The sequence below is a fragment of the Macaca nemestrina genome, chromosome 16 (genome assembly GCF_043159975.1).
Source record: "Macaca nemestrina isolate mMacNem1 chromosome 16, mMacNem.hap1, whole genome shotgun sequence".
Taxonomy (NCBI): Eukaryota; Metazoa; Chordata; class Mammalia; order Primates; family Cercopithecidae; genus Macaca; species Macaca nemestrina.
Genome location: NC_092140.1, coordinates 93901941 through 93927021, shown reverse-complemented (window position 1 = coordinate 93927021; position 25081 = coordinate 93901941). Strand labels below are relative to the sequence as shown.

Sequence of the window (25081 nt, the reverse complement as noted above, 5' to 3'; positions counted from 1 at the left end):
ACCAGCCTGGCCAAGATGGTGAAACCCCATCTCTACTCAAAATACAAAAATTAGTGGAGTGTGGTGGCAGGCGCCTGTAATAATCCCAGCTACTCAGTAGCCTGAGGAAGAGAACTGCTTAAACCCGGGAGGCAGAGGTTGCAGTGAGCCAAGATCACACCACTGCACTACAGCCTGGGTGACAGAGCAAGACTCTGCCTCAAAAAAAAAAAAAAAAAAAAATTAAAAGGCTGAAGCAAAACCAAACATCATATGTTCTCACTCACAAGCAGGAGCTAAGCTATGAGGATCCCCAGGCATAAGAATGACGCAACTCTGGAAACTCAGGGGGAAAGGGTGGGAAGGAGGTGATGGATAAAAGACTACAAAGAGGGTGCAGTGTATACTGCTTGGGTGATGAGTGCACCAAAATCTCACAAATCACCACTAAAGAACCTACTCATGTAACCAAACACCTCCTGTTCCCCAATACACTATGGGGAAAAAAAGGCTGAAGCAAAATGCAAAGATATGGAAGTTTTCTCAGGAGTTAGAATTCAAACCACTAAGTTCAACAGAATGAAAACATTTATACAGATGTCTAGGACAGACAGAATGCTAAAGGTCAGTTAGAATAATCACTATGGGGAAATACATATTTGGGAGAAGTCTCTAAACACCAAAAGAAATTTAGAATTTGGGTCATAAATAGGTGCCATCATCTATTAGTGCTAGCTTGGTGCTAGCACCAAGACACTACCATCTCCCACTGCTCCGTCTCTAATCATAATGATCAAATCTTCCATTCAAAACCTTATTAAAATTATTCTCCTAATGTCTGATACGCTCACACATCCAAGGAGTTGTGTTCTAGAAAGTAAGTTTTTATTGACCAAATAAATTTCTGATTTGTAGGAATGGGGAGATTATCTTCTTTCCATTATCATCCAATACCATAGTCTAGTACATTTCGCGAGAAAAGAGCTCCTAAGTAAAAACATGTCTGAGTACCCAAATAATGGGAATAGTTTTCTTAAACAAATGAACTATCACACTGTAAGAAAGAGAAGAATTACACTTTGGAGATGTTTTCCATTTTTAGGTGTTCTAAAATTAATTTAGATTATTTTAATAATAAATATGAAGCAGACAGATTTTCATAGAATGGTGCCTAGCATTTAAAGATATTCAAGTCCATATTTATTGTCCCAGTTTAATAAGATAACCACTACTCCATTTAACACATATAATTAACATAATACAAACGACATAAACATTTTAATGAAATATTCTGTACTAGTTTGTTTGTGTTTTTTGAGACAGAATCTTGCCCTGTCACCCAGGGTGGAGTGCAGTAGCACAATCTCAGCTCACTGCAGCCTTGACCTCCCTGGCTCAAGTCATCTTCCTATCTCAGCCTCCCAAGTAGCTGGGACTACAGGTGTGTACCACCACGCCTGGCTAATTTTTATACTTTTTGTAGAGATGGGGTTTCATCATGTCGCCCAGGCTGGTCTCTAACTCCTGGGCTCAAGTGATCCGCCCGCCTCGGCCTCCCAAAGTGCTGGGATTATAGGCATGAGCCACCACACCCAGCTATGCTAGTATTGTAATGAGAAAAAAAAGTCCCACACAAATAAACTTACTAGTTCACCAAAGGTATACTGGCTCTGCCCTGTCTATTCATTCAACTTATCAACTAATCTTGTTCCCCTTAACTTTAGGCCAGTAACCCCAAACATTTTCAGAATTGCAATCCCATCATTATTTGATTTGAGCAACAATGTTCTATGGCATTAAAAAAATTAAAAAATTAGTGTTGTTTTGAGATTGCTATGCCACTCTCCAATATATTGGAGAAATTCTAGAGAGTTATAAAATCAATACTAGGAAACAGTCTTACGATCAAATTTATCCTTGTGAAACTATAAATTGTAACAGAGTGAAAACTTTTTACTCGAAAACACCCTCAGCCAGGCACTGTGGCTCATTCAAAATTCTACAAAGTTTTTTTAAAAAATAGCTGGGTGTGCTGGTACTTGTATGTAGTCCCAGCTACTTGCCTGTAGTCCTAGTTACTCAGGAGGTTGAGGCAAGAGGATCTCTTGAGCCCAGGAGTTCAAGGCCACACTGAGTTATGATTGTGTCACTACACTCTAGCCTGGGCAACAAAGCAAGACCCCATCTCTAAAACACACACACAAACATCCTCACTGAAATTCCTTACTGTATTTGACAAACAAAAAGAAAAGCATTACTATTTTTCTTGTATATATTAGACTTTAGGGCAACCCTAGTTGGTAGCTTTGAGATAAGTTCTTCATTACAGAATAATTCTATTAAACATAGAAGGAATAACTAACCTAAAAATCACCATTTTGCAATTCTGAATGAAATAACTGACTCAGGAAACAATTTATTGTTGGATAAAACCATCATATATAAGGTTAATAGGGAACTTGATAACAGACAGAGGGAAAAGGTTGTCCCTGTGAAGCTACTGATTAAGCTCACTATTACTAAGAATAGGACAACCAAATATCTGCTTGCCAAAAAAAAAAAAAAAAAGGTTGAACCTAATCAAGCCTCTATTCTAGAGCTAATTTCCATTCACATAAAACAAAGAAGAGGAGCAAGTTCAATCAATGGTTAACACCAAGAAGCAAATAGACAACTACAGCATAAGCAACCTAGTTTCTGTAACAATAGTATAAGGGTTAAAAGAGGGAAAATGTTATGGTTTAACTTAATAAAATAAAACAAAATGCATTTTGAGGACTTTGTTTGGATCCCAATTCAAACAAAATAACTTTGAAGAGATTTTTAGGACAACAGAGGAAATTCAATTACACACTAGGTTACGTGACCTGAAGGAACTGGCATTTTTTAATATGTGTGATAACGGCAATGAAGTGAAAGATGTGATTAAGTAAAAAAGTTAATTTGAAATGTATAAAGTATGATATCTAGAATTTGCTTTAAACAGAGGAAGGGGTAAAAACAAAAAGATAAAAGCCCATATACCAAAATCTTAGTAACTGATAATTCTGGGTGATGGGTCTATGAGGTTCATTACAGTCTCTTTAATCTCTTTAAAATTTTTCATAATAAAAGCTATCTGTTTAATCATCAATCTACACTTCTTTTAAAATAACATTGTATATATATTTACTTATAGTTCAGATGAAGTTTTCAATTCTTACTATATATCAGAATCATCTGGAGAACTTTCAAAACAAAAAATATCAATGTTTAGGCCCCACCCCAGATCAATTAAACCAAAATATCTAGGGCTGAGGTCAGGCACACTTTTGTCTATTTTTTTTTTTTTTTTTTTTTGCTTTTTTTTAAAGTCCCCAAGAAATTCAGAAGTGTAGCCCAGGTTAAGAATCCCTATTAATGATAAACAGAAACTGACCCATGTCCACTAAAAAAATGTATTAAGTAGATTTCTTTTCTTTTTTTTTTTTTGAGATGGAGTTTCGCTCTTGTTGCCCCCCAGGCTAGAGTGCAATGGCACAATCTTGGCTCACTGCAACCTTTACCTCCTGGGTTCAAGTGATTCTCCTGCCTCAGCCTCCCAAGTAGCTGGGATTACAGGCATGTGCTACCACGCCCGGCTAATTTTTTTTATATTTAGTAGAGGTTTCACCCTGTTGGTCAGGCTGGTGTTGAACTCCTGACCTCAGGTGATCTGCTCACCTTGGCCTCCCAAAGTGCTGGGATTACGGGCGTGAGCCACCGCGCCCAGCCTTAAGTAGTTTTCTTCTAGAGCAATATTGAGAAAAACTTTTAATATTCACAACCAGTATATTAAGCCTTGGAAAACATTAGCATTATTCTCAGGGAAATAACTATGGGACCACATAACAATGGTACAGATTCACAGTTCTCTGAATTTACTCATCAAGTACAAAATAAAGCCTCTTAAAATATCCCACACTGCTATCATTTTACCAGCTTATACTGATACACTATTTACAGTTTATAAGGCATTTTATCTAAATTCTCTGCTTTCCACAAAAACCCTGATCACGTAGGGCAAGTATAATTACCACCTCTAACAGATGAAGAAATTAGGTCTCAAAGCTATTGAAACGGCTTGCCTAAAGTCATTCAACTGGTAAAAACCGAAGTTGAGAATAAAATCTAGGTCTTTTGACTCTGAGCCAAACATTCTACCCCGGGAGATTTGGCCCAAAACAAACCTCTGTTCTGGTTCCAGTCATGGGCATCACCAAGTTGATTAACATTATACCTGTACCCATCTTGATGGTGAAAATAGTCATCAGTGCTGAACACAATGCCATCCCGATTCTGACCAAGCAGAATTCTGTTAACGAAAGAAATCATAAAGGTGCCATTTACAAAATCTATAACCATCAGAAATAAATATAACTGAAATAAATCACACAGGAGAGGTTATTAAATGAATTTCTGATACTTACCTGAAAGTATATTACGAACCTAATAGCCTAAGAGCTGACTAATCTTACAAAGATTTCAGATTTCAAATCATTTCACACTTAAATCTACACAATTACAGACACTAACAAAACTTTTTTTTTTCCAAGATGGAGTCTCATTCTGTTGCCCAGGCTGGAGCGCAGTGGCACAATTTTGGCTCACTGCAACCTCCACTTCCTGGGTTCAAGTGATTCTCCTGCCTCAGTCTACTGAGTAGCGGGATTACAGGCATGCGCCACTATGCCCGGCTATTTTGTGTATTTTTAGTAGAGACGGGGTTTCACTATGTCGGTCAGGCTGGTCTTGAACTCCTGACCTCATGATCCACATGCCTCGGCCTCCCAAAGTACTGGGATTATAGGCATGAGCCACCGTGCCTGGCCGTAACAAAAACTTCTTAAAGCAGCATTTGTATTGTAACTTTTTAAAACGTTCTTTACCCAATCTCAAAATTATATCAACTATTATCCATGTTTTCACTTCAGTAAATTTTGTATTTGTTGTCTAAAATTGCCTCAATCTAGTGCAACAGGTAACCCAAAAAGCAAGTAAGCCTAAGCAAGCAATTCATTTGGAAAAAACCATATGTGACTCTAGACAGCTTTAATAAACTCATTTCCATGAAACATATATGATCCTCCTATTACTAAGAAATAGTTGGAGGCTTAAGGTTATGGAACAATCTGTGATCCTCCAAAGTATAATCAAACTTTAAATTTTCAAGAAATTACGTCACTAAATCAAATTAATTATTAAACACTAAATGAAAAACTCTCAGTTCAAGTCAATGATAATCAAGCTTTGCTTTGAAAATGATACTGCCTTAAATTGACAAGCACAGCAAGATTAAGAAGTACTCAGAGAGAACTCACATTACCAATGACTCAGGAAAGAAATTGGGAGTGTGCTGTGATAGGGAAAATGCAGCAAGATAATGATTTGGTGAGAGCAACAACGAAAGTATTCTGTTGTTTCTCTCCTCTCCTTCAACCTTTAGGCAATTGGACACCACTGTATACTTCTGCGGGGATTGGTGGGATGGAAGGTGGAAGGAATTGAGAGTAAAAGAATATTGGCCTGGAATGATTCAAACTGACTTATTTCCTACTAAAAAAGTAGTAGGGAGGGTTTCAACTGTTAAGATGACAAGTGTCATCTCTCCATCCCTCAGCTTATAATGGTATCATATACAATTCTCCCTCAATATCCATGGGAGATTGGTTCCAAGACCACAATTGCTGCTCAAGACCTTGATATAGAAATAGCTATTTGCATATAAACTATGCACATCCTTCCATACACTTTAACTCATCTCTGTATTACTTATAATACCTAATACAATGTGAATACTATGTAAATAGTTTTCACACTGTATTGTTGAAGGAATAACGACAAGGAAATAAGTCTGTACATTTCAATTCAGACACAATATTTTTTCTCAAATACTTTCAGTCCAAGGTTCGTTGAATTCACTGATGTGGAATCAACAAAAATGGAGGGCCAGTGGCATATTTTATAAAAATAAAATCACTCATATCAAAATAAAGCAACTTAAGTGTGTAAAGGTTGGTGCGAAAGTAATCGCAGTTTTTGCCATTAAAACGCCAATTAAAAACTGCGATTACTTTTGCACAAAACTCTATTCCCACTTACAGAATTACAGTTCAAATCACTTCAGACAAACCAAATGAAAGTTAATGGTTTGGGTTGTGTGTCTGCTTCCTTGGGGGACTGGAGTTAGATTTCTTTTTCAGGCAGCCATGATTTTTCCAAAACATGTCTATATGACACATTTGGCATTTTACTGCTTATACAGATAACCCAGAATACGAAAATGCCATGATATTAGCATTCTAAAGCAAAACTCAATCACCCAAAAAGAGATTTTGGTTGTAATCACATAATATCGAATTATGTTCAACAGTACCAGAAATCTAGATAACACCTTTTGTAGATACTCTATGCTTCCTTTTTTTTTTTTTTTTTTTTTTTCATTCTACTACTTTATTAGCAGGTGATTTTTTTTTTTTTTTTTTTTTTTTGGAGACAGAGTCCCGCTCTATTGCCCAGGGTGGAGTGTGGTGGCATGATCTTGGCTCACTGCAACCTCCACCTCCAGAGTTCAAGCATTTCTCCTGCCTCAGCCTCCCGAGTAGCCAGGACCACAGGTGCATGCCACCACGCCTGGCTAATTTTTGTCTTTTTAGTAGAGACGGAGTTTTGCCATGTTGGCCAGGCTGGTCTTGAACTCCTGACCTCAGGTGATCCTCCCACCTCAGCCTCCCAAAGTGTTGGGGTTATAGGCGTGAGCCACCGTGCCTGGCACGGGTGATTTTTAAGATGTTAATAATATCATTCTACATGACAATCATAGTTTTTGTATCTAAGAACTGGTTTAAATTATTTCTCAAAATAAAAGGTGGAGGAGTAATAAACCAATTTATATCATTAAAACAAGTAAACATTACATATGAACAAATCTCAATGAAGAACATTTTCTTAAATATATAAATCGTAACTACAGTAAATAAGTTTAGCTTGAAAATACTTTTCCTCCCAGGCAGCATAGACTGTTCATGCATCTTTTTCAAATTCCCTGAATTACTTCAAACCATGAAGCTTTATTTTATGGACTTAAAAACACACCCATATGAATCTAGGAATATCTCAATGTCATACCAAACCTCTAAAGCAAAAATAAATTATTTAAGAACATTCATATTTTCAAAATTCTTAGACTCTGTCAGAACTCTCAAGTCAGGTACTAAAATGGATTTATAGAATATCAAAATTTAGAGATTTGAGTAAGTCAAATATCTAATTTTAAAAAATCAAATCTGGGCTCAGTGGCCACTTGATTTCTATTTTTTTTTTTTTTTTCAAAACAATAGCTATCTTTTTGAGAATCTATTATATGTCAAACACTTTACATAAACCTATGACCTCATTTAATCCTCATAAAAGCCTGCCAACTCATAAAAGCCTGCCAATTTGATAATAAACCAATTCAGGAGAAGAAATAATTTTGGCAAGTTAGATGGTACTGGGAGAGCTAAGATAAGGCATCTCCTTGACCCCAAAACCAATGGCCTCCAACGATCCCTGCCTCCTGGTGCTCACAACCTTGTATCCTCTTATCCTGCAGTAGGCTTAGATTTAGTCCCCAGCTTCTAAGGAATAGAATATGATACAGGTGATGGGATGTCACTTTGGAGATTACTTAAAAAAAAAAAAAAAAGTAGCTTCTGTCTTAAGACTTGAGCTTGTATGCTTTCTCTCTCTCTGAAATAAATCAGCTGTCTTGTGAATGGAGAGAGGCCAAGCAGCAAAGAAATGAGAGAAGCCTCCAGTCTCCAGCCAGCAAGGAACTGAAGTCTTCAATCCAACATAGCTCACAAGGAACTCAGTTCTGTCAACAATCTTGAGAGAGCTCTTAGAACCAGATCCTTCCCAAATCAAGCCTTCAGACCAGAACACAGTCCTAGCTAACATCTTGGTCACAGCATTCTTAGAGACACTGAACCAAAGGCACCCAGGTAACTATAGCCAGAGTCCAAACCTACAGAAACTATGAGGCAGTATGTTTGTTGTTTTAAACAACTAAGTTTTAGGGTAATCTGTTATACAGCCTTGAATAACTAATGTACTCTATACTTACAATTTCTCATTTAAGAAACAAGTGAACCAAGAGAACCTGTTCCCAAAACAAGGCCTAAAAGAGAGTCCATTTTCATGGTTTGTTTTTTAAATTTCTAAGATCTGCGTATTATTTTAATACTTTCAGTGCATTTACAAGTGATTTTCAAAAAAAAAAAATACAAAATCTGAGTAAAACTGACACATCATGAACACTTTTCCCCTTATTTACTGAGTGCCTTTATACACTTCCTGAGACAACTTTACTGGGGTACTCTAAACACTCCCTGAATTAAGAATAAAGGGACCTACACTAAGAAAGGTAAGTCTTTTCTCTGGAATTAAGGAGACTTGCTTCCTCCAAAAGGAGGAAAAAAAGGCTTTTCCCATCTCTCCCTAAACTATGGTAAATATATTAGTTTCTGTAACTTCTATAACACCACAAACTTAAAAACAGGAATTTATCTTATATTTCTGAAGGTTGGTAGTCCAAAATCAGTTTCACTGAGCTAAAAACAAAGTGTGTGCAGACCTGTGTTCCTTCTGGAGGCTCTACGGAATTTGTTTCCTTGCCTTTTCCAGCTTCTAAAGGTTAGCTGCACACCTGGGCTTATGGGATGTTCCACCATCTTCAAAGCCAGCAGTGTAGCATCTTCTCTCTTGACCTTTGCTTTGGTTTTACCCTTTCTCTGACTAATTACTCCTGCCTCCCTCCTATTAAGAACCTTTGTTATTACATTGGGCCAATCCAGATAATCCAGGACAGCCTCCCCATTGCAAGATCCTTAACTTAATCAAATTTGCAAAATCCAATTTACCATGTAAGGCAACGTATGCACAGCTTTTAGGGAATTAAAGCATGGATATCTTTGGAGGGGGACATTATTCACCCTCCCATTGCAAATATCCACAATAATCTGTAAAACAGATGACAACAAAAAACTAATTTCTTAAATTCCCTCACTTTTTATTTCTCAGGGGGTAAGAAAGATCCCAGCGTTTACCCATTCTCTATATTCTTCCAGTTTCCTTATTGGTTTTGTTTTTACTCTTAGTCCTTTATCCATCTAGAAGTTATTTTTGTGAATGATTTAAGACAGGGGCTTTAAATATTTTTCCAGACTGACAATCAAATATCCTATTACCATTTATTGAATATTTTGCCCTACTAATATAAAATGTCATTTCATCAAATATCAAATTCTCTTATATGTAGGTATGTTTCTGGATTCTCTTTTCCTTTTTTTTTTTAAATAGAGACAGGGTCTATGTTGCTCAAACTGATCTCAAACTTCTGCCTCAAGTGATACTCCCCACCTCAGCCTCCCAAAGTGTTGGGATTACAGGTGTAAGCCACCACACCTAATCTGTTTCTGGGTTCTCTAATTTTATCTACTTGTTATTTTGCTAATTATTGCAAAGTTTTGATTATAGTAGTTTCTAAGTATATTTTGATAGCTGGTGGGATAAGTCTCATTTTTTTTCAAACTGTCCTTGTTATAGTTACATACCAAACAAACTTTATTGGCTTCTCAAATTCATACAAAAACTCCTTTGGGATTTTGGTTAAAGTTTCACTGAATTTATAAATCAATTAGGGAGAAAAGTGACATCTTTATTGGGCTATCCTACCCATAAACACCCTATGGGCCAAGGCTATGGCCAAGGCTATTATGGCCTACTGTCTCTCTCAGAATCATCATCAGACATCTTGAATACTTACCATGTTAGAGACATGCTGATTGAGATGTGGGCAAGGACTAAATTAAATAAGAAGAGGACTTGAACATTACCTCCAAATAATCTGAATTTTATCCAACAGCCTACACTCATTACCACATACCAAATGTAAACATTACTAATTTTTTTTTTCTTGTTTTTGAGACAGGGTCTCAATCTGTCACCCAGGCTAGATTGCAATGGCGCGATCATGGCTCACTGTAGCCTCTGGGGCTCAGCCTTCCAAGTAGCTGGGATACCCAGGTTATCCAGGCTGGTCTTGAATTCCTGGGCTCAAGCAATCTGCCTGCCTTGGCCTCCCAAAGTGCTGGGATTTCAGGTGTGAGCCATCGCGCCCAGCCGGTCTTTTAATTTGGTCCTCCAAATCAGCTCAATTCTGATCTATCAATTTTCACTCTATTATTTTGTCAAAGCTTGTTTTGAATGTGAACTCCTACATGAAGCCATTCCTCACCAAAGAGTATGTGACTTTACATCTAATTCCAAATAACCAAAACCACTTCACTCAAAAAGTGTTGACCTAAAGAGTTACAGACCAGGCTCCTTGAAGTCAGGAGTCATGTATAAGACGACATATCCATTAAGCATTAAAGTGAAGGCAAGGGAAAAAACATACTATCATTTTATTCCTAGTTTGATCTCTTGCTAGCTTTTGTAACTTCTAAATCACTTAACCTCAACTTCTTTTAGCCTCTGCTCCTTCTATAAAATGAAAAAACAACCCATCTCACAAGATTTTTATGTATGGAAACACTGTAAATTGTGAATCACAATACAAATAGTACTTGTTGGTGCTACATATAACTTCCATTCTTATACGTCTATTCTTCAAATAAGTATACATATTATATCTAATCACCTCTATCATCTCCCACTACAAGGTCTCCTTTAAATTCTATTGAATTTCTAGGCCGGGCGCGGTGGCTCAAGCCTGTAATCCCAGCACTTTGGGAGGCCGAGACGGGTGGATCACGAGGTCAGGAGATCGAGACCATCCTGGCTAACACGGTGAAACCCCGTCTCTACTTAAAAATACAAAAAACTAGCCAGGCGTGGTGGCGGGCGCCTGTAGTCCCAGCTACTTGGGAGGCTGAGGCAGGAGAAAGGCGTGAACCCGGGAGGCGGAGCTTGCAGTGAGCTGAGATCCGGCCACTGCACTCCAGCCTGGGCGACAGAGCAAGACTCCGTCTCAAAAAAAAAAAAAAAAAAAAAAAAAAATTCTATTGAATTTCCACTACTTTATTCACCTTTAGTTTCAACATACTCCAATATGTTGTCTCAAGTCTAACTTTTCTTCCTTAGGTTTCTTCTATACCTCCTCTTAGTCAAGTGGTCCCAACTAGCAGACTCTTTTATCCAATTTCCAAATTTCAATTATTTATTTTCTCTGATAGTATATCCTAAATCTAGAAGACTGCCCATGTTTGTGAGACCTCACTCCTAACTTCTATTATTACAGAGGTGAAATTTTATCTTCTCTACAAAATCCTCACTAACATAAAAGGAATCAAAATACAAAGACCAAAATTTAACTTTGGAATGAACTAATTCATTCACAAAGATCACCGTTTATAATCTAGCTTGAAATATCACAAATTAAATCTTTAGTCTTTTCTCTGAAAAAAAAGTTTAGTTAGGTTGTTTAGACTGTCTTGTTAGTAAATATAAAACATTTGCAAAATGGTTTCTTGGACTTCTCCATCCTCACCCAAAGATACCAGAAAATTTTCTTTTTCCCCTTGTCTGGCACAAATCTTGAATCATCTTATATAAACTGCAGAAAATTTGTACTGCTTACTTTACACGATTTTTTCACAATTGCATAAATATATTCAAGTGCGTCAATAGTTTTAAAATGTAAACAAAAAAAGGAATTTGAAATATCTTGTAATACAATAAACCATCACCAGTTCTAATGCCAATTCAGATACTGCTCACTTCAAACTCCTGAATTTTAAGAAATCAAAAAAGAGTTCCTTCCGCCAATCAGTGGTATGAACATGGCACAGTGCTCAACACATTCAAAATTCCTTTCCTTGAGTTGTCTCATTTGATTCCCAAAATAATTTCAGAAAAATTAAGTATCATTTATTCCATTAACAGAGCAAAACTTGCCCAAGGTGAAAAAGTGAAATAACTGAGTCAATACCCAAATTTTCTCTTTCTTTTCTCACCTCCAGCTGAACTTGAAAAACCCAAATTTTCTAACACTGAGTCCCAACTTTTCTTGAATAGCTGACTCAAAAGGGCAGGCCAGGACAGTCCTCAAGCAGCATTGGCTTTCATCACTGTCATAATTATACAAAGTGTTATCTATTTTTAAAGCCCGTAGCAGAATCTAAATATAAACATATATGCCAATTCTCCTTTCTTCTATCAGAAAAGATTTTTAAATAGTTACACTGTCAGATGCTATTCTCAAATATAGCAAATTAAAGATTTTCTTCTACTAGAAACATGAAAGCATTTGTCACTGATTACAAATATCATTTATAGTTTTAACATTTTTATTTTATTTTTTAGAGACAGGCTCTCACTATGTTGCCCAGGCTGGTCTCAAACTTCTGAGCTCAAGTGACCAGCCCACCTTGGCCTCACAAGTGTTGGGATTACATGCATGAGTCACTGCAGCTGGCGACAAGTATCATTTATAATTTTTAAATAATGAATTACCAAGTATTCAGTTGGTATCCTCTACTCACCGAGACAATGTTGTTTTCCCAGAACCAGGCAGACCTCTTAAAAGAATAAGTAACTTCTGTAATTTATTTAACTTTTCCTCTTGAAACTGCTGGTTCACAAACCTGTCTGTTCCATTATGCTTGTCCATGCCAGGATCTTTCCAGTATCTTTCTCTGACTTCACAGAAACCATTACTCACATACTCATCTTGCATACTGCAGCCATTTCCAGAGGGATGAACACTACTCCTATTCTCACTACAGTCAGTATATTCATTGCTCTGATCAAAAGTCATACAATTCCAGTTAACATGACAATTATTTACATAATATCCATTTTGTATCTGAGAGTCATCTTGCGCTTGGAAAATATTTGATGGTAGATTTCGTGGAGCACTGAATCTTTGAATATTTAAATGATAGTTCAAACTGGGAAGAGGGGGACCATGGGGCACTATAAAAGGATGCACTGCCTGCCATTCAGGCCTGAAAGAAGTAAATGAAGTGTCACAAAATGTAGGTATTATTTGTCCATTACAGGGATATTTGCCTGTCTCATTCCCCAAATTCTGTTGATAATCACAATGTGATGGAAAAACATTATTACTAAGATCTTTCTTTTCTTTGTCAGGTTTTAAGAGACCATTATTATGGCCTTGATAAAATGGAATCAACTGTTCCTGAGAAGGTTCAGATTCCTTACAATTGTTCTCAAAATCATCTTTTTCCTTTTCAAGCTCTTCAATTTCTTTGTAAAACTGGAATAATTCATTGTCTATCTCTGATTTTTCAGAGTTAAATTTCTGTTTCTCTTTTTGTCCTCCTCTGCCATTTATACCATTTAGAGCGTCTGCCTCATTCCTCCCTTCATTACGTTTCTTTTTCTCAGGGGGTTTGTAAATGGGTCCTATAAATGCTTTACTTGTGCTATATATCTCATCGTCTGTGGATACTAATGGAGGACGTACTTCCTGTAAAACCTGTGAATCAATGGATTCAATAACATCTGGTCGATTACCAGGCATCTCATCATGTAAAGGTCTATGTAAATCTGTAGTTTCAGTTTTGTTCTCCTGCAAATAACTTTGTCCTCTGACATCAATGACGGTCACAGGGACCCAATCATTTCCAGTTTTCTCTTGGATTCTGTGAAAATCGGCATTACTATGATTGTGAAAAACATATGCCTCTGTAGTTGACTTCAATTTTTTACAGCGTGGTTCACTCGTTACTTCTTCTCTAGGTCCCAAGAATTTACCTTCAATTTCACCATAAGACATCTGAGAAATAAATAAGTCATACAATTACTAGCTAATATATTAAAAACCTAAATAAAAATTTCTTCAAAAACAAGAAATTAGACATTTAAATTTGTGATATATTTAATGGTAACAATTTCCCAAAATACCAGAGTCAATTTTATAACCACTTATTATTTAAGTACAGTCATAACAGGGTGGTTTATGGGAGGGATCTCATTGAATATCCTTTAAAAAATATATACAGATAGACAGATCTCAACTTTAAACGATCCATTTCTGAATTTGGAGGATCTAAAAGATTTAAATATGTCTGAAAAGTTGAGTCAGTAATATATACTTTTATGATATAGATACACAATTGTGTATTTAAAAGGAGAGTGAAACTGCCAACACCAAATTAACACATACTCAAACTGGCTGACACACTGCATCCTAAGCATTTCCTTACTTAAAATCACTGTGTTTTGGAGAGTAAATAGCTCCAATTCCCTCCCAAACCTCAGACAACCAATCTCCTTAGCATCCAAATGTTAGATTAACTGAAATGCCAGTCTTTGGAGGCCCTTTACTGTGAGTAGTTAGTGTAAAAGAGGTTCCTAAATAGGTGTAGTGCGTTAATTTAAAAGGAAGGAAGAGATAAGTTGCAATGACGATAACGGAAATTCGTTTAATAAAGAAATCTGGCAACTCCCAAAGTTCAAAGCGTTCATCTTTTCCGAATAGTCTATCATGAAGACAAAATTTGCTTCCCTTTAGACCTGGCAGAGTGGCTCAAGCCTGTAATGCCAGCACTTGGGAGGCTGAGGCGGGCGGATTGCTGCTTAGGAGGTCGAGACCAGTCTGGCAACACGGCCTAACTCCGTCTCTTAACAAAAATACAATAAATTAGCCGGGCATGGGGGCGCGCACCTGTGGTCCCACCTACTCGGGAGGCTGCGGTGGGAGGACCGCTGGAGCCCGGGGCGGCGGCGGGGGGGAGGGGCGGCGGCGGGGGGGAGGTCGTGGTGAGCCGATATGGCTCCACTGCACTCCGGCCTGGCGACAGAGCGAGACCCCTTCTCGGGGGAAAAGAAAAAAATTGAAACACCTTAGGGACCTCAAAGTACAGCCCAGAGGCCTATTCCACCCAATTCTTCATTGTGCCACTCTCTGATGTTCCTAACACGAGAGAAAAAGAAATGGACAAAAAGGCGAACTAGAGAATGATGGAAGTAGGCCACAGAGCTGGAGGAGGACAACTGCGGAGAACGCCAACAGGCCTCCTCTCGGTTTCTCATTTCCCCATTCGAAATGTGTCGGAAAAGTCCCGAAGAAGAGCAACCGGGTTGCGTTCACGGAGCGTGGCCTATACACTATCCGAGCTCCACGACTCCAGACTTCCAGTGAGCGGCCCAGGCAGAAGTGCGTCACCCAGGTTTTTTGTCCCAATGGAGACATGCTCAGGTCCTGTCCAGGAATTCTGGAGGTCTCTGAGGCGCAAAAGTTCACACTGAGCTTGCTTCTACGTTTACAGCTAACCTAAAGGGTCAAGAAGTGAAAGCGAAAAACGCCACCACCACCCCACCCTCACTTCTAAAACGGGGTGTCTACTCACCTTACTCTACCCCTACGCATTGACCTTTACCTCCCAATAAAACCTTCTTCTTGTGAAGCCACGAACCTCTGTGAAGGTGAAAGAAAAGCGGAGACACAGCCCTAAAGCCGAGGTCTGGAAGAACTAAAACCCCAGCTCTCAGAATCGCGGAAACAAACGGCACCTCCGTACGCAAGATGGCGACCACCTCTCGGTTACCCAGGCCAAAACTAGGCTTTTGCGTCAGGCATTGTGGGAATTGAAGTCTGACGTTCACACCGGCTCCGTAAACCTCACGGCGCGGAGACTAGGTCTCCCAGAATCCATGGCGTGATAAACGCACTAATTTGGCAACTAAAGGAGACCGGAATTAGTTCCTAGACCTGGAGAAGGGAAGTTATCGAAAAACACCAACTTTAGTTAAAAGAAAGCAGCGACCTCCTCTGGCGTTCGCCCCCGAAGGAAAAGGGAATATGAGAACCTGGCGCCCGAAATAGATGTGTAACCGGCTCTCAGTGCATGCTTCTTAGGGCTTTCTAGAATACAAAGAGCCAGCTGACTTTTCCAACGAAACTCCACAGGTGGTATCACAAATTTGGATTCTGGCCGTTTCTACGAAAGACCACCTGACGTAATTTTAGGTTCATGCTTTTCTGTGGAAGGAAAGAATTACTGCGGCGCAGGTCCCCAATAACAGATAAAAATACTTATGAGCAAAATCGCTTAGTGTCATGTCGCTGTTTTGTTTTAGGAAATACAGACCGATCACTGAGCTTTCCCATTAAGAGTCAATATATGCAAAGCACGTAGGACAGCGAGCTCCTGGTAAGAATAAGCGTTATGTAAGTGTTTGTTACATTAAAAATAAATACAAATCAAACAACCGGCGGTCCTCAACTGAGGGCTTCTTTTCTCTTCCCACCACCTCTCCAACCCGTCCTTCCTCCACTGGTTCCCCATCCCCCATAATTTCAGGTCCTTGCAAGGAAAACTGATCATCTCTTCATCTTTAAGTAATTATTTCTATGGATATGTACCTTTTTCCATCTCCAACGTGTTAACAATTTCATTTGTTGTTAAAATTACAGTCTGGAATATCTACATTTGATTATTTAACAGCCTTGTGATCAAGGGAGTTCACCAAAGCAACCCATCTTAGAAAGAAATCTATCTCAAATACAGATTTGTACTATGACCTTTGTCTTCTCATAATTAAAGTCATGCATCCTCCTTTGAAACAGCCACATTTACATGAGGTTGTGGCGTTCTCAGTGTGTTACATCCGCAGGCACACTATGCTCATTATAAAATAATATTAATCTTTGTCACCCCATCAAGGTATTGCCCTGTTTCTCCATGGCATATTTTCCCTGAAAACTAATAAGCAGCCGGGCACGGTGGCTCACGACTGTGATCTCAGCACTTTGGGAGGCTGAGGTGGGCGGATCACCTGAGGTCAGGAGTTCGAGACTAGCCTGGCCAACATGGTGAAACCCCATCTGTACTAAAAATACAAAAATTAACCGAGCATGGTGGCGGGCACCTATAATCCCAGCTACTTGGGAGGCTGAGGCAAGAGAATCACTTGAAGGTGGAGGTTGCAGTGAGCCGAGATCATGCCATTGTATTCCAGCCTGGGTGACAAGAGCAAACAAGAGCGAGACTCCATCTCAAAAAAAAATAAATAAATAACTAATAAGCAATCAATCTGTGAGGTTGTACTTTGAGACCAAGCAAATATCCTGCTCCTAATCAAACTTTACCTTATGATTCAGATTCCATAAATGTTGGGATTTTTTTTTTCCCCGCCTTCTTCAAGTCTTCCACATTTGTCAATCCAGATGCTGCTATAGAGCAGAACCCTACTTGTTTATTTATTCACTATCAGTATGAATTTTTGGATTTCTTTTGTTCAGGCGGTTATACTCCATTGCTGTCCTTACTTGTTTACTATTAATAGACTATTTTTAGGATGGTTTTAAATGCACATAAAAATTGAGCAAATGGTAGAGTTCCCATGTACCACATACACACACACACAGTTTCCCTTATTACGAACCTCTTACATTGTTACAACTAATGACCTAACATTGATACATTAACATTAACTTGTTATAACTTATTAGTTATAACATATTATATGTAACATTATTATGTATCAGTTATATATTAGTTATATAACTTATTCATTATTCAAATTTCCTTCATTTTTACCTAAATGCCCTCTCTGTTCCAGGATTCCATCCAGGATACCACCTTACATTTAGTTATCATGTTTCCTTAGGCTCCTTTTGGCTGTGACAATTTCTTGTCCATGAGGCATTTTATTTGTAAATATATGTATTACATCCCTAGAAAAAGAATCCCAGGATTTTCCCTCTGGTGTGTTTTCATCTTGTTTCTTCATGGTCTGTGATGCCAGCTGAGGTTGTCAGTACAATGAAACCAAACTGGTGGGATGGAAGCAGATTATTCTGCCATTTTTCCAGATCTTTGAATTGCACATCAAATCTGGGGCTGATCATTCCACACTTGTTTAGCCTGCCTGTGAGGTTCACAACAATTTTCCCAGCTCTGTGATCATCAATGATTTCAAATTCACCAGTGTAACCATGCTTCATCATCACAGTGAGAAACCGGACGATGACTTTGGAGCAAGGCCTAATAAGCACCTGGCATTTGCCTGTTCTTTTCGGCGTTGTTGATGCTCTTGAGAGCATCAGCCAGGACATTCATGTGCACCATTGCGGCGGCGCGGAAAGGTGGCGGAAAGAAGACCGGAGGGGAGAGTGCAAGGAGTTGGCTGCGACAATTTCTTAAATTTACTTTTTTAGTATCTTAAGCTTATTTTTGGTGACCTTGCTTTTTGTTTTGTTTTGTTTTTGACAGAATCTTGCTCTGTCGCCCAGGCTAGAGTGCAGTGGCACCATCTCGGCTGACTGCAACCTCTGCTTCCCAGATTCAAGAGATTCTCCTGCCTTAGCCTCCTGAGCAGCTGGGACTACAGGCACCCACCAACAAGCCTCGCTAATATTTGTATTTTATTAGAGATGGGGTTTCACCATATTGATCAGGCTGGTCTTAAACTCCTGAACTCAAGCGATCCACCCGCCTCTACCTCCCAAAGTGCTGGGATTACAGGTGTGAGCCACAGTGCCTGGCAGTCCTTGACAATTTTGAAGAAAACTGATCAGATATCTTGTAGCATATTCTTATGTTGGGATTTGTCTGATGTTTTTCGCAGCCTCCAGAACGGTGAGAAATAAGTTTGTTATTTGTTACTATTTTTATTTATTTATTAAGACAAGGTCTTACTGTGTCACCCAGGCTGTAATGTAGTGGCACAATCACAGCTCACTGCAGCCTTGGCCTCCTGGGCTCAGGTAATTTTCCCACCTCAGTCTCTTGAGTAGCTAGGACCATAGGCATGCATCACCATGCCCTGCTAATCTTTGCATTTTTTGTAGGGATGGGTTTTCATCATGTTGTGCAGGCTAAATTTTTCTTCCTTCTAAATTACCCAGTCTCTGCTATTTCTTTTATTTTCTCTTTCTTTTTTTTTTTTTTTTCTTTTTTGCCACTTCTACTAGGGTGTTTGTTTTGAGGCAGGATCTCACTCTGTCACCCAGCCTGGAGTGCAGTGGTGCCATCAGAGCTCACTGCAGTCTCAACCTCACGGGCTCAAATGACCTTTCCTCACTCAGCCTCCCAAGGAGTAGCTGGGACTATGGGTGTGTACCACCATGCCCAGACAATTTTTGTCCTTTTCGTAAAGACAGGGTCTCACTCTGTTGCCCAGGCTGGTCTTGAATTCCTGGCCTCAAGTAATGTTCCTGCTTTGGCTTCTCAAAGTGCTGGGATTACAGGCGTGAGCCACCGCGCGCCGCCCAGACATTTCTTAAAAGAAGACGTGCAAATAGTCAATGCTTAATAGGGAAAAAGACAGTCTCTTCAATAAATGCTGTTGGGAGGCCCGATGTGATGGCTCGTATCTGTAATCCCAGCACTTTAAGAGGCTGAGGTGGCGCCAGGCACCGTGGTTTATGCCGGTAATCCCAGCACCTTGGGAGGCCAAGGTGGGTGGATCACCTGAGGTCAGGAGTTCAGGACCAGCCTGGCCAACATGGTGAAACCCCATCTCTACTAAGAATACAAAAATTAGCCAAGCATGATGGCAGGCGCCTGTAATCCCAGCTACTCAGGAGGCGAAGGCAGGATAATCACTTGAACCTGGGAGGTAGAGGCTGCAGTGAGCCCAGATTGAGCCACGGTACTCCAGCCAGGGCAACAAAGCGACCCTGCATCTAAGAAATAAATAAATAAATAAAATAAAGCCAGGACGCCCCTCAGGTTTGGTCTGTCTTTGCATGTGCCCACTTCCTCCTTTGACCTTCCCTGCCGTATTTTGATGCAGTACAAAAGCTCTCACCAGAAGTTGTGCAGATGCTGGTGCAACGCTTCTTGTACAGACTGCAGAAATGTGAGCTAAATTAACTTCCTTTCTCTATAAATTACCCAGCCTCAGCCTCAGATATTCCCTGATAGCAACACAAAATGGACTAAGTCCATAGTGTCATTAAGTAGGAAAAGAAAAGCTAGCAAGAGAAATGGGCCATGTAGTGAGTAAAGGGGGATAAGTATTGATGAATTCAGTTTTGCCCATGGTACATTTTATTTGCCTGGAAGATCACCAGATGGTAGTGTTGGGGATTTGTCTGGATTCAAGAGAGGAGTTGGAGATGAAGGTATTGGGAGTTTTTAGCGTGGAAGAACTAGTTGAAGCCTTGGGCTTAGCCAGATTGATTCAAGGAGACTACGAAGATTACGTAAGAAAACTAGAAGGCTGAGATAAAAATTCTCAAGATCACCAATATTGAACAAGCAGGCAAGAAGAGGAGGCTACAAAAAAGAACAGAGAGGTGGGAGGTGAAAGTATCAAAAAGAAGGTGATGACCAAGAGCGTTAAATGCCCCAGGGAGAGGGGGACAACTAGGAATCCAAGGAACTGGAGGCGAGGAGCTCACAGGAGGCACTAGTGAAGCAGTTTCCATGGCATGGTGGGAGTTGGAAGCCTCATTAAAGAAAGGTTTAACTGTGAGTAAGAAGTGGTTTTTTTAGAGCATGGTTATGAGATTGTTATGATGTCTGTAATATAACAGATACATAATTTTTTATATAGACAATATCATATGTAAATGTGTGTTAAAGCCACATGGTAGGTGCAGCTAGCATTCTATCAGTTGTTTATATGGGGAGCGGGAGAGAGTCAGCTAGCCTCATATCAAAAAGACTGTGGTCCAGAGGGAGTACAACCACCCCTTCAGCTATTTATACCTCCATCAACACTACTTTGCTCGTTAATGTCATAAATGACTTTTCAAAACTAATGGCTTGTAAATATCATGAAAGATATAAGAAATGGATTCTCAGTGGCGAAATTAAAAGTATTCAAGTTAAAATATTTTGGAGACACTCCCTACCTTTACTGAACAAATGATAAGAAGAGAATGAAGACTGTAGCCCACACCTGTTGAGATGACATTCAACCATAAGTCAGTAGGAATTCTGGTTGTCTGATATCAACTGTGAAAACTATAGCATCTGCCTGAAAAGAGCCTTTCATGCAGCGTCGTAGTCAGAGCACTAAAAGGACAAAGAACGGTCATGAGGCTTACTACGTAGGCTCTATAAGCTACTCTGTGCCTGCTTGCTAAACAAAAATGTTTAATGCATCTGTGAGACAGAAATTTGCTCTCAAGGTTGGCAGGAGAAGGTTTTTTTACTTCATTCTAACAACTGAAGGCAACTGTTGTCTATCAAAAAATAATCGTAAAAGTTGGGTTAATACATTTGCAAGGTCAGCTCACAATAAAAATAACGAAGAGAGATGGGGCTTTGGCAGAAGATTTTAGGGCTATCTGTCGGTGCTATTGGCTGCTTTGCTTCATCTGAGGTGTCATGGCCTTACCATCCTAAAAGGCATACCCTGTTCACATTTGATAGAAGATTGATTTTATCATTGCTTAGATGACAGACAACAAAACTTTATAATTTATTCCCCCAAGGATGAGATCCCAGGAGTTAAAAAGTGATAGCAACAGCTGAATTACACTTTCGCAGCTGGTTGAAACGATAAATACGATGTTATGTTTATTTCACTACAATAAAAAAGTGATGGACCAAAGACCTAAGTATCAGACCTAAAATTACAAAAATCTTAGAAAATATGGGTGAAAAGCTTCATGATGTTGGTTTTGCCAATGATTTCATAGATAAGACACTAAAAGCACAGTCAACAAAAGAAAAAAAACAGGCTGGTCATGGTGGCTCACGCCTATAATCCCAGCACTTTCGGAGGTTGAGGCAGGTGGATCACCTGAGTTCAGGAGCTTGAGACCAGTCTGGGTAACATGGTGAAACCCCGTCCCTACTAAAAATACAAAAATTAGCCAGGCATGGTGGTGGGCGCCTATAGTCCCAGCTACTGAAGAGACTGACACATGAGAATCGCTTGAAGGCAGAGGTTGCAGTGAGCTGAGATCGTGCCACTGCACTCCTGCCTGGGCGACAGAATGAGACCCTGTTTTGCACTCCTGATTGGGTGACAGAGTGAAACCCGTCTCAAAAAGAAAAAGAAAAAATAGGTAAATTAGACTACATCAAAATTTAAAACTTCTGTGTATTGAAGTACAATCAACAGAGTGAAATGGCAACCTATGGAAATTTGGGAAGAAATATTTGCAAATCATGTATCTGATAAAGGGTTAATATTTAGAATGTATAAAGAACTGCTACAACTTAACAATAGCAACAAAACAACAACACAAACAATTTGATTAAGACATGGACAATGCTGGGCGTGGTGGTTCACACTTGTAATCCCAGCACTTGCAGAGGGAAGGCAGGAGGATCTCTTGAGCCCAGGAGTTCGAGATCAGCCTGGGCAACATAGTGAAACTTAGACACTTTGTCTCTACAAATAAATAAAATAAAATTAGCCAGGTGTGGTAGTGCATGCCTGTAGTCCCAGCGACTTGGGAGGCTGAGGTGGGAGGTGGGAGTATTTGCTTGAGCCTGGGTTGTGGAGGCTGCAGTGAGCTGAGATCATGCCACTGGATTCCAGCCTGGGTGACAGGAAAAAAAAAGAAAAACTATATATATATAATTTTGTATAGCTTCTTTGGAGAAATGTCTCCAAATGGGCAAGGTCTTGAATATGTCTTCATACTTGCCCATGGTCTTTATATGTCTTTATATGGGCAAGGTCTTGAGTAGACATTTCTCCAAAGAAGGTATACAAATGGCCAATAAGAACATGAAAAGATGCTCAGCAGACATCACAACTATAATGATATATCACCTCACACCCATTAGGATGGCTGCTATCAAAATAAAATTAAAAAAAAAAAAACCCCAGAAAATAACAAGTGTTGGTGAGGATGCAGAGAAATTGGAATCCTTGTGTATTATTGGTGGGAATGTGAAATGGTGCAGTTACTGTGGGAAACAGCATGGTGCATTGTCAAAAAAATGAAACACAGAGTTACTGTGTGATCCAATTCCGCTTCTGGGTATATACCCAAAATAATAGAAAGCAGGGTCTCACAGAGATATCTGAACACCCATGTTTATAGCAGTATTGTTCTCAATAGACAAAAGATAGAAATAACCCTAGGACGCATTGACAGATGAATGTGTAAACCTAACATGCTATTAACATGCAATGGAATATTACCCAGCCTTAAAAAGGAAGGAGGCCAGATGCTATGGCTCATGCTGGAATCTTAGCACTTTGGGAGGCTGTGGCTGAAGGATCACTTGAGCCCAAGTTGGAGACTAGGCTGGGGAATGGAGCAAGACCTTATATCAAAAATTAAATTAAAAGGAAGGAAATCTTGTCACATGCCACAATATGGATGAACCTTGAAGGCATTGTAGTAAAATAAGCCAGTCACAAAAAGGCAAACGCTGCCTAAAATAGCCAAACTTACAGAAACAGAAAGTAGAATGGTGGTTGCCAGGGGCTGAGGGAAGGAGGAAGTGGGAAGTTGTTATCTAATACGCAGAGTTTCAACTTTGCAAGATAAAAATTCTGGAGATTTGTTTTGCACAGCAATGTGAAATGTATTTAACACTACTGAACTGTATACTTAAAAATGGTCAAGGTGTTGACATTTTTATGTGTATTTTACCCAATTTTTTTTTTTTACAAAGTCATAGTGACAGGGAGATCCAGTAATAGAAAAATAGATATTTTCAAGTACTTGAATAAAAAGAAAATTCTTTGAAGGAAACTAAATGAAAAAAAAATAGGATTACACTTAACAATTTTTTAACTGAAAACATTGGGGAAAAATTGCTGCAGAGATTATTAGAGAACATTTTCTGCTCCTAATGTGTCTCTTCTGTTAACTTTCCTGGATAAGGGGATAAGGAGGCTGCCCAGTCTAGGAAATCTTGGGGTTCCACTGTCTTTAAGGCAGTGATATTGGTGTCTCTTCTGATATTTTACTTCGCAGGATGGTTCAGAGTCCAGCCGCCTCCAAGCCCTAGCAGTAAAGAAGATACATGCTGTTCAAGGAGGCTTTGCCTTGAGGCATGTGTTATAAATTACTCTTAAGAATCGAATTTCACCCTTTTCCTTAGATGTCATAAGAATGAGAATCTTAAAACCCGGAAAAATTATCAATCATCAGTAAACATGAGAATTATTTTCATTTGATCAAAAGGCAAGCTAATGATGGTTTTCTTCCAGCCCACTCTTGGACACCACAGGTTGGGCTGGCTGCCTGAACGTGCACCTGATTTTCAACTCAGAGACCCGTGCTCCAAAGGGTAAATACACAATGTCTTTGCTTTATGGATTTTCCTGTTAACAATTATAAGGGAAACAAAATGTACCAAGAGGACAATTCCAGAGGTTTCACATTTCCACAGTGTCACAGCAATGTTCCTTCTCCTGTGCAGTTACAATGCCCCCACAGCAATGGCCACAGGATCATCTCAGCCCTGTCAGTTTTCCCTGGAAGGCCCAGGTTGTCAGGTGGGCAGGCCTCATTTGTCCTTGACTTCTGCCCAACACAGGTATCAGAAGAGGGAATTTCCACAAAGAAGTTGGTCATCAAATCATGGTGAAATGTACTTCCCAACACCAAAAGACTGGAAGGGCAAACGTATGGTGTAATCTCATTTTGTGAAAGGAAGAAGGAAAAGGAAACGAAGAAGCAAAGAAGAAACATCATATATGTGTGTATATATTTGTAGAAACTTGAAAAGTGATGTAGAAGTCGACAATCTATGATGCAGATAGTGCTTGCCTTGAGAGGAGTTTGGTGCAACGAGGACTGGCAGGGAGGTGATTAACTTTTTCTTTATGTATCTCTGTATTTTTGACTTGTTACAAGAATATATTAAATGCATTTTTACAAGTTCAATTCCATTCTGTAGCATTGTTTTATAGTGATCGGATGAAAATTATTTAACTATTTTTGACATGAACACATGCAAATCCTCCTAAAGTTAAATTTATTCACTTATTCTCTGCAAGACATACTTCTACTTTAAGCTTAGAATCAGTATCATTTATGGCTAACAGTGTGGATTCCAAAGGCAGATTTCCTGGTTGCAAATTCGGGCTCTCCCTCCTACTGGCTATATGACCTTGAGCAAAGTACAAAACCCTTGTGAGCCTTGATTTTTTAGCTTGTATAATGGAAATGATAATAGTTCTACTTCACAGGACT

General features: G+C 39.2%; 2 protein-coding genes and 1 long non-coding RNA gene across 14 annotated transcripts in view; 1 reads left to right on the top strand and 2 right to left on the bottom strand.

The window, feature by feature from the left end:
* LOC105485999 (NEDD4 binding protein 2 like 2) overlaps positions 1-15741 on the bottom strand; it is a 113969-nt gene extending 98228 nt beyond the window's left edge. For 9 of the 11 annotated variants that reach the window (XM_071081662.1, XM_071081663.1, XM_071081666.1 and 6 more), the window contains exons 1-3: positions 15360-15724; positions 12525-13783; positions 4188-4312 (exon numbers count right to left, since the gene is read on the bottom strand). In XM_071081662.1, coding sequence (XP_070937763.1) covers positions 4188-4312; positions 12525-13783 — 1384 coding nt within the window. In that variant the 5' untranslated portion in view covers positions 15360-15724. Of the gene's footprint in view, positions 1-4187; positions 4313-12524; positions 13784-15359 lie in introns of all 11 variants that reach the window. The other 2 variants (XM_011748637.3, XM_071081659.1) reach the window with 1 other exon arrangement.
* Positions 15742-15762: 21 nt separating this feature from the next.
* On the top strand, positions 15763-24751 carry LOC105485996 (uncharacterized). Of its 2 annotated transcripts, XR_011615086.1 has the most exons (4): positions 15763-16163; positions 18228-18593; positions 24094-24173; positions 24423-24751. It is a non-coding gene; the product is annotated as an uncharacterized lncRNA (long non-coding RNA). The 2 variants fall into 2 exon arrangements; XR_989879.2 differs by lacking the exon at positions 18228-18593.
* LOC112427435 (small ribosomal subunit protein uS8-like) lies at positions 17729-18070 on the bottom strand. Its single transcript, XM_024794169.2, has one exon. The coding sequence runs from the start codon at positions 18068-18070 to the stop codon at positions 17729-17731; it is 342 nt and encodes a 113-aa protein (XP_024649937.1).
* Positions 24752-25081: the final 330 nt, after the last annotated feature.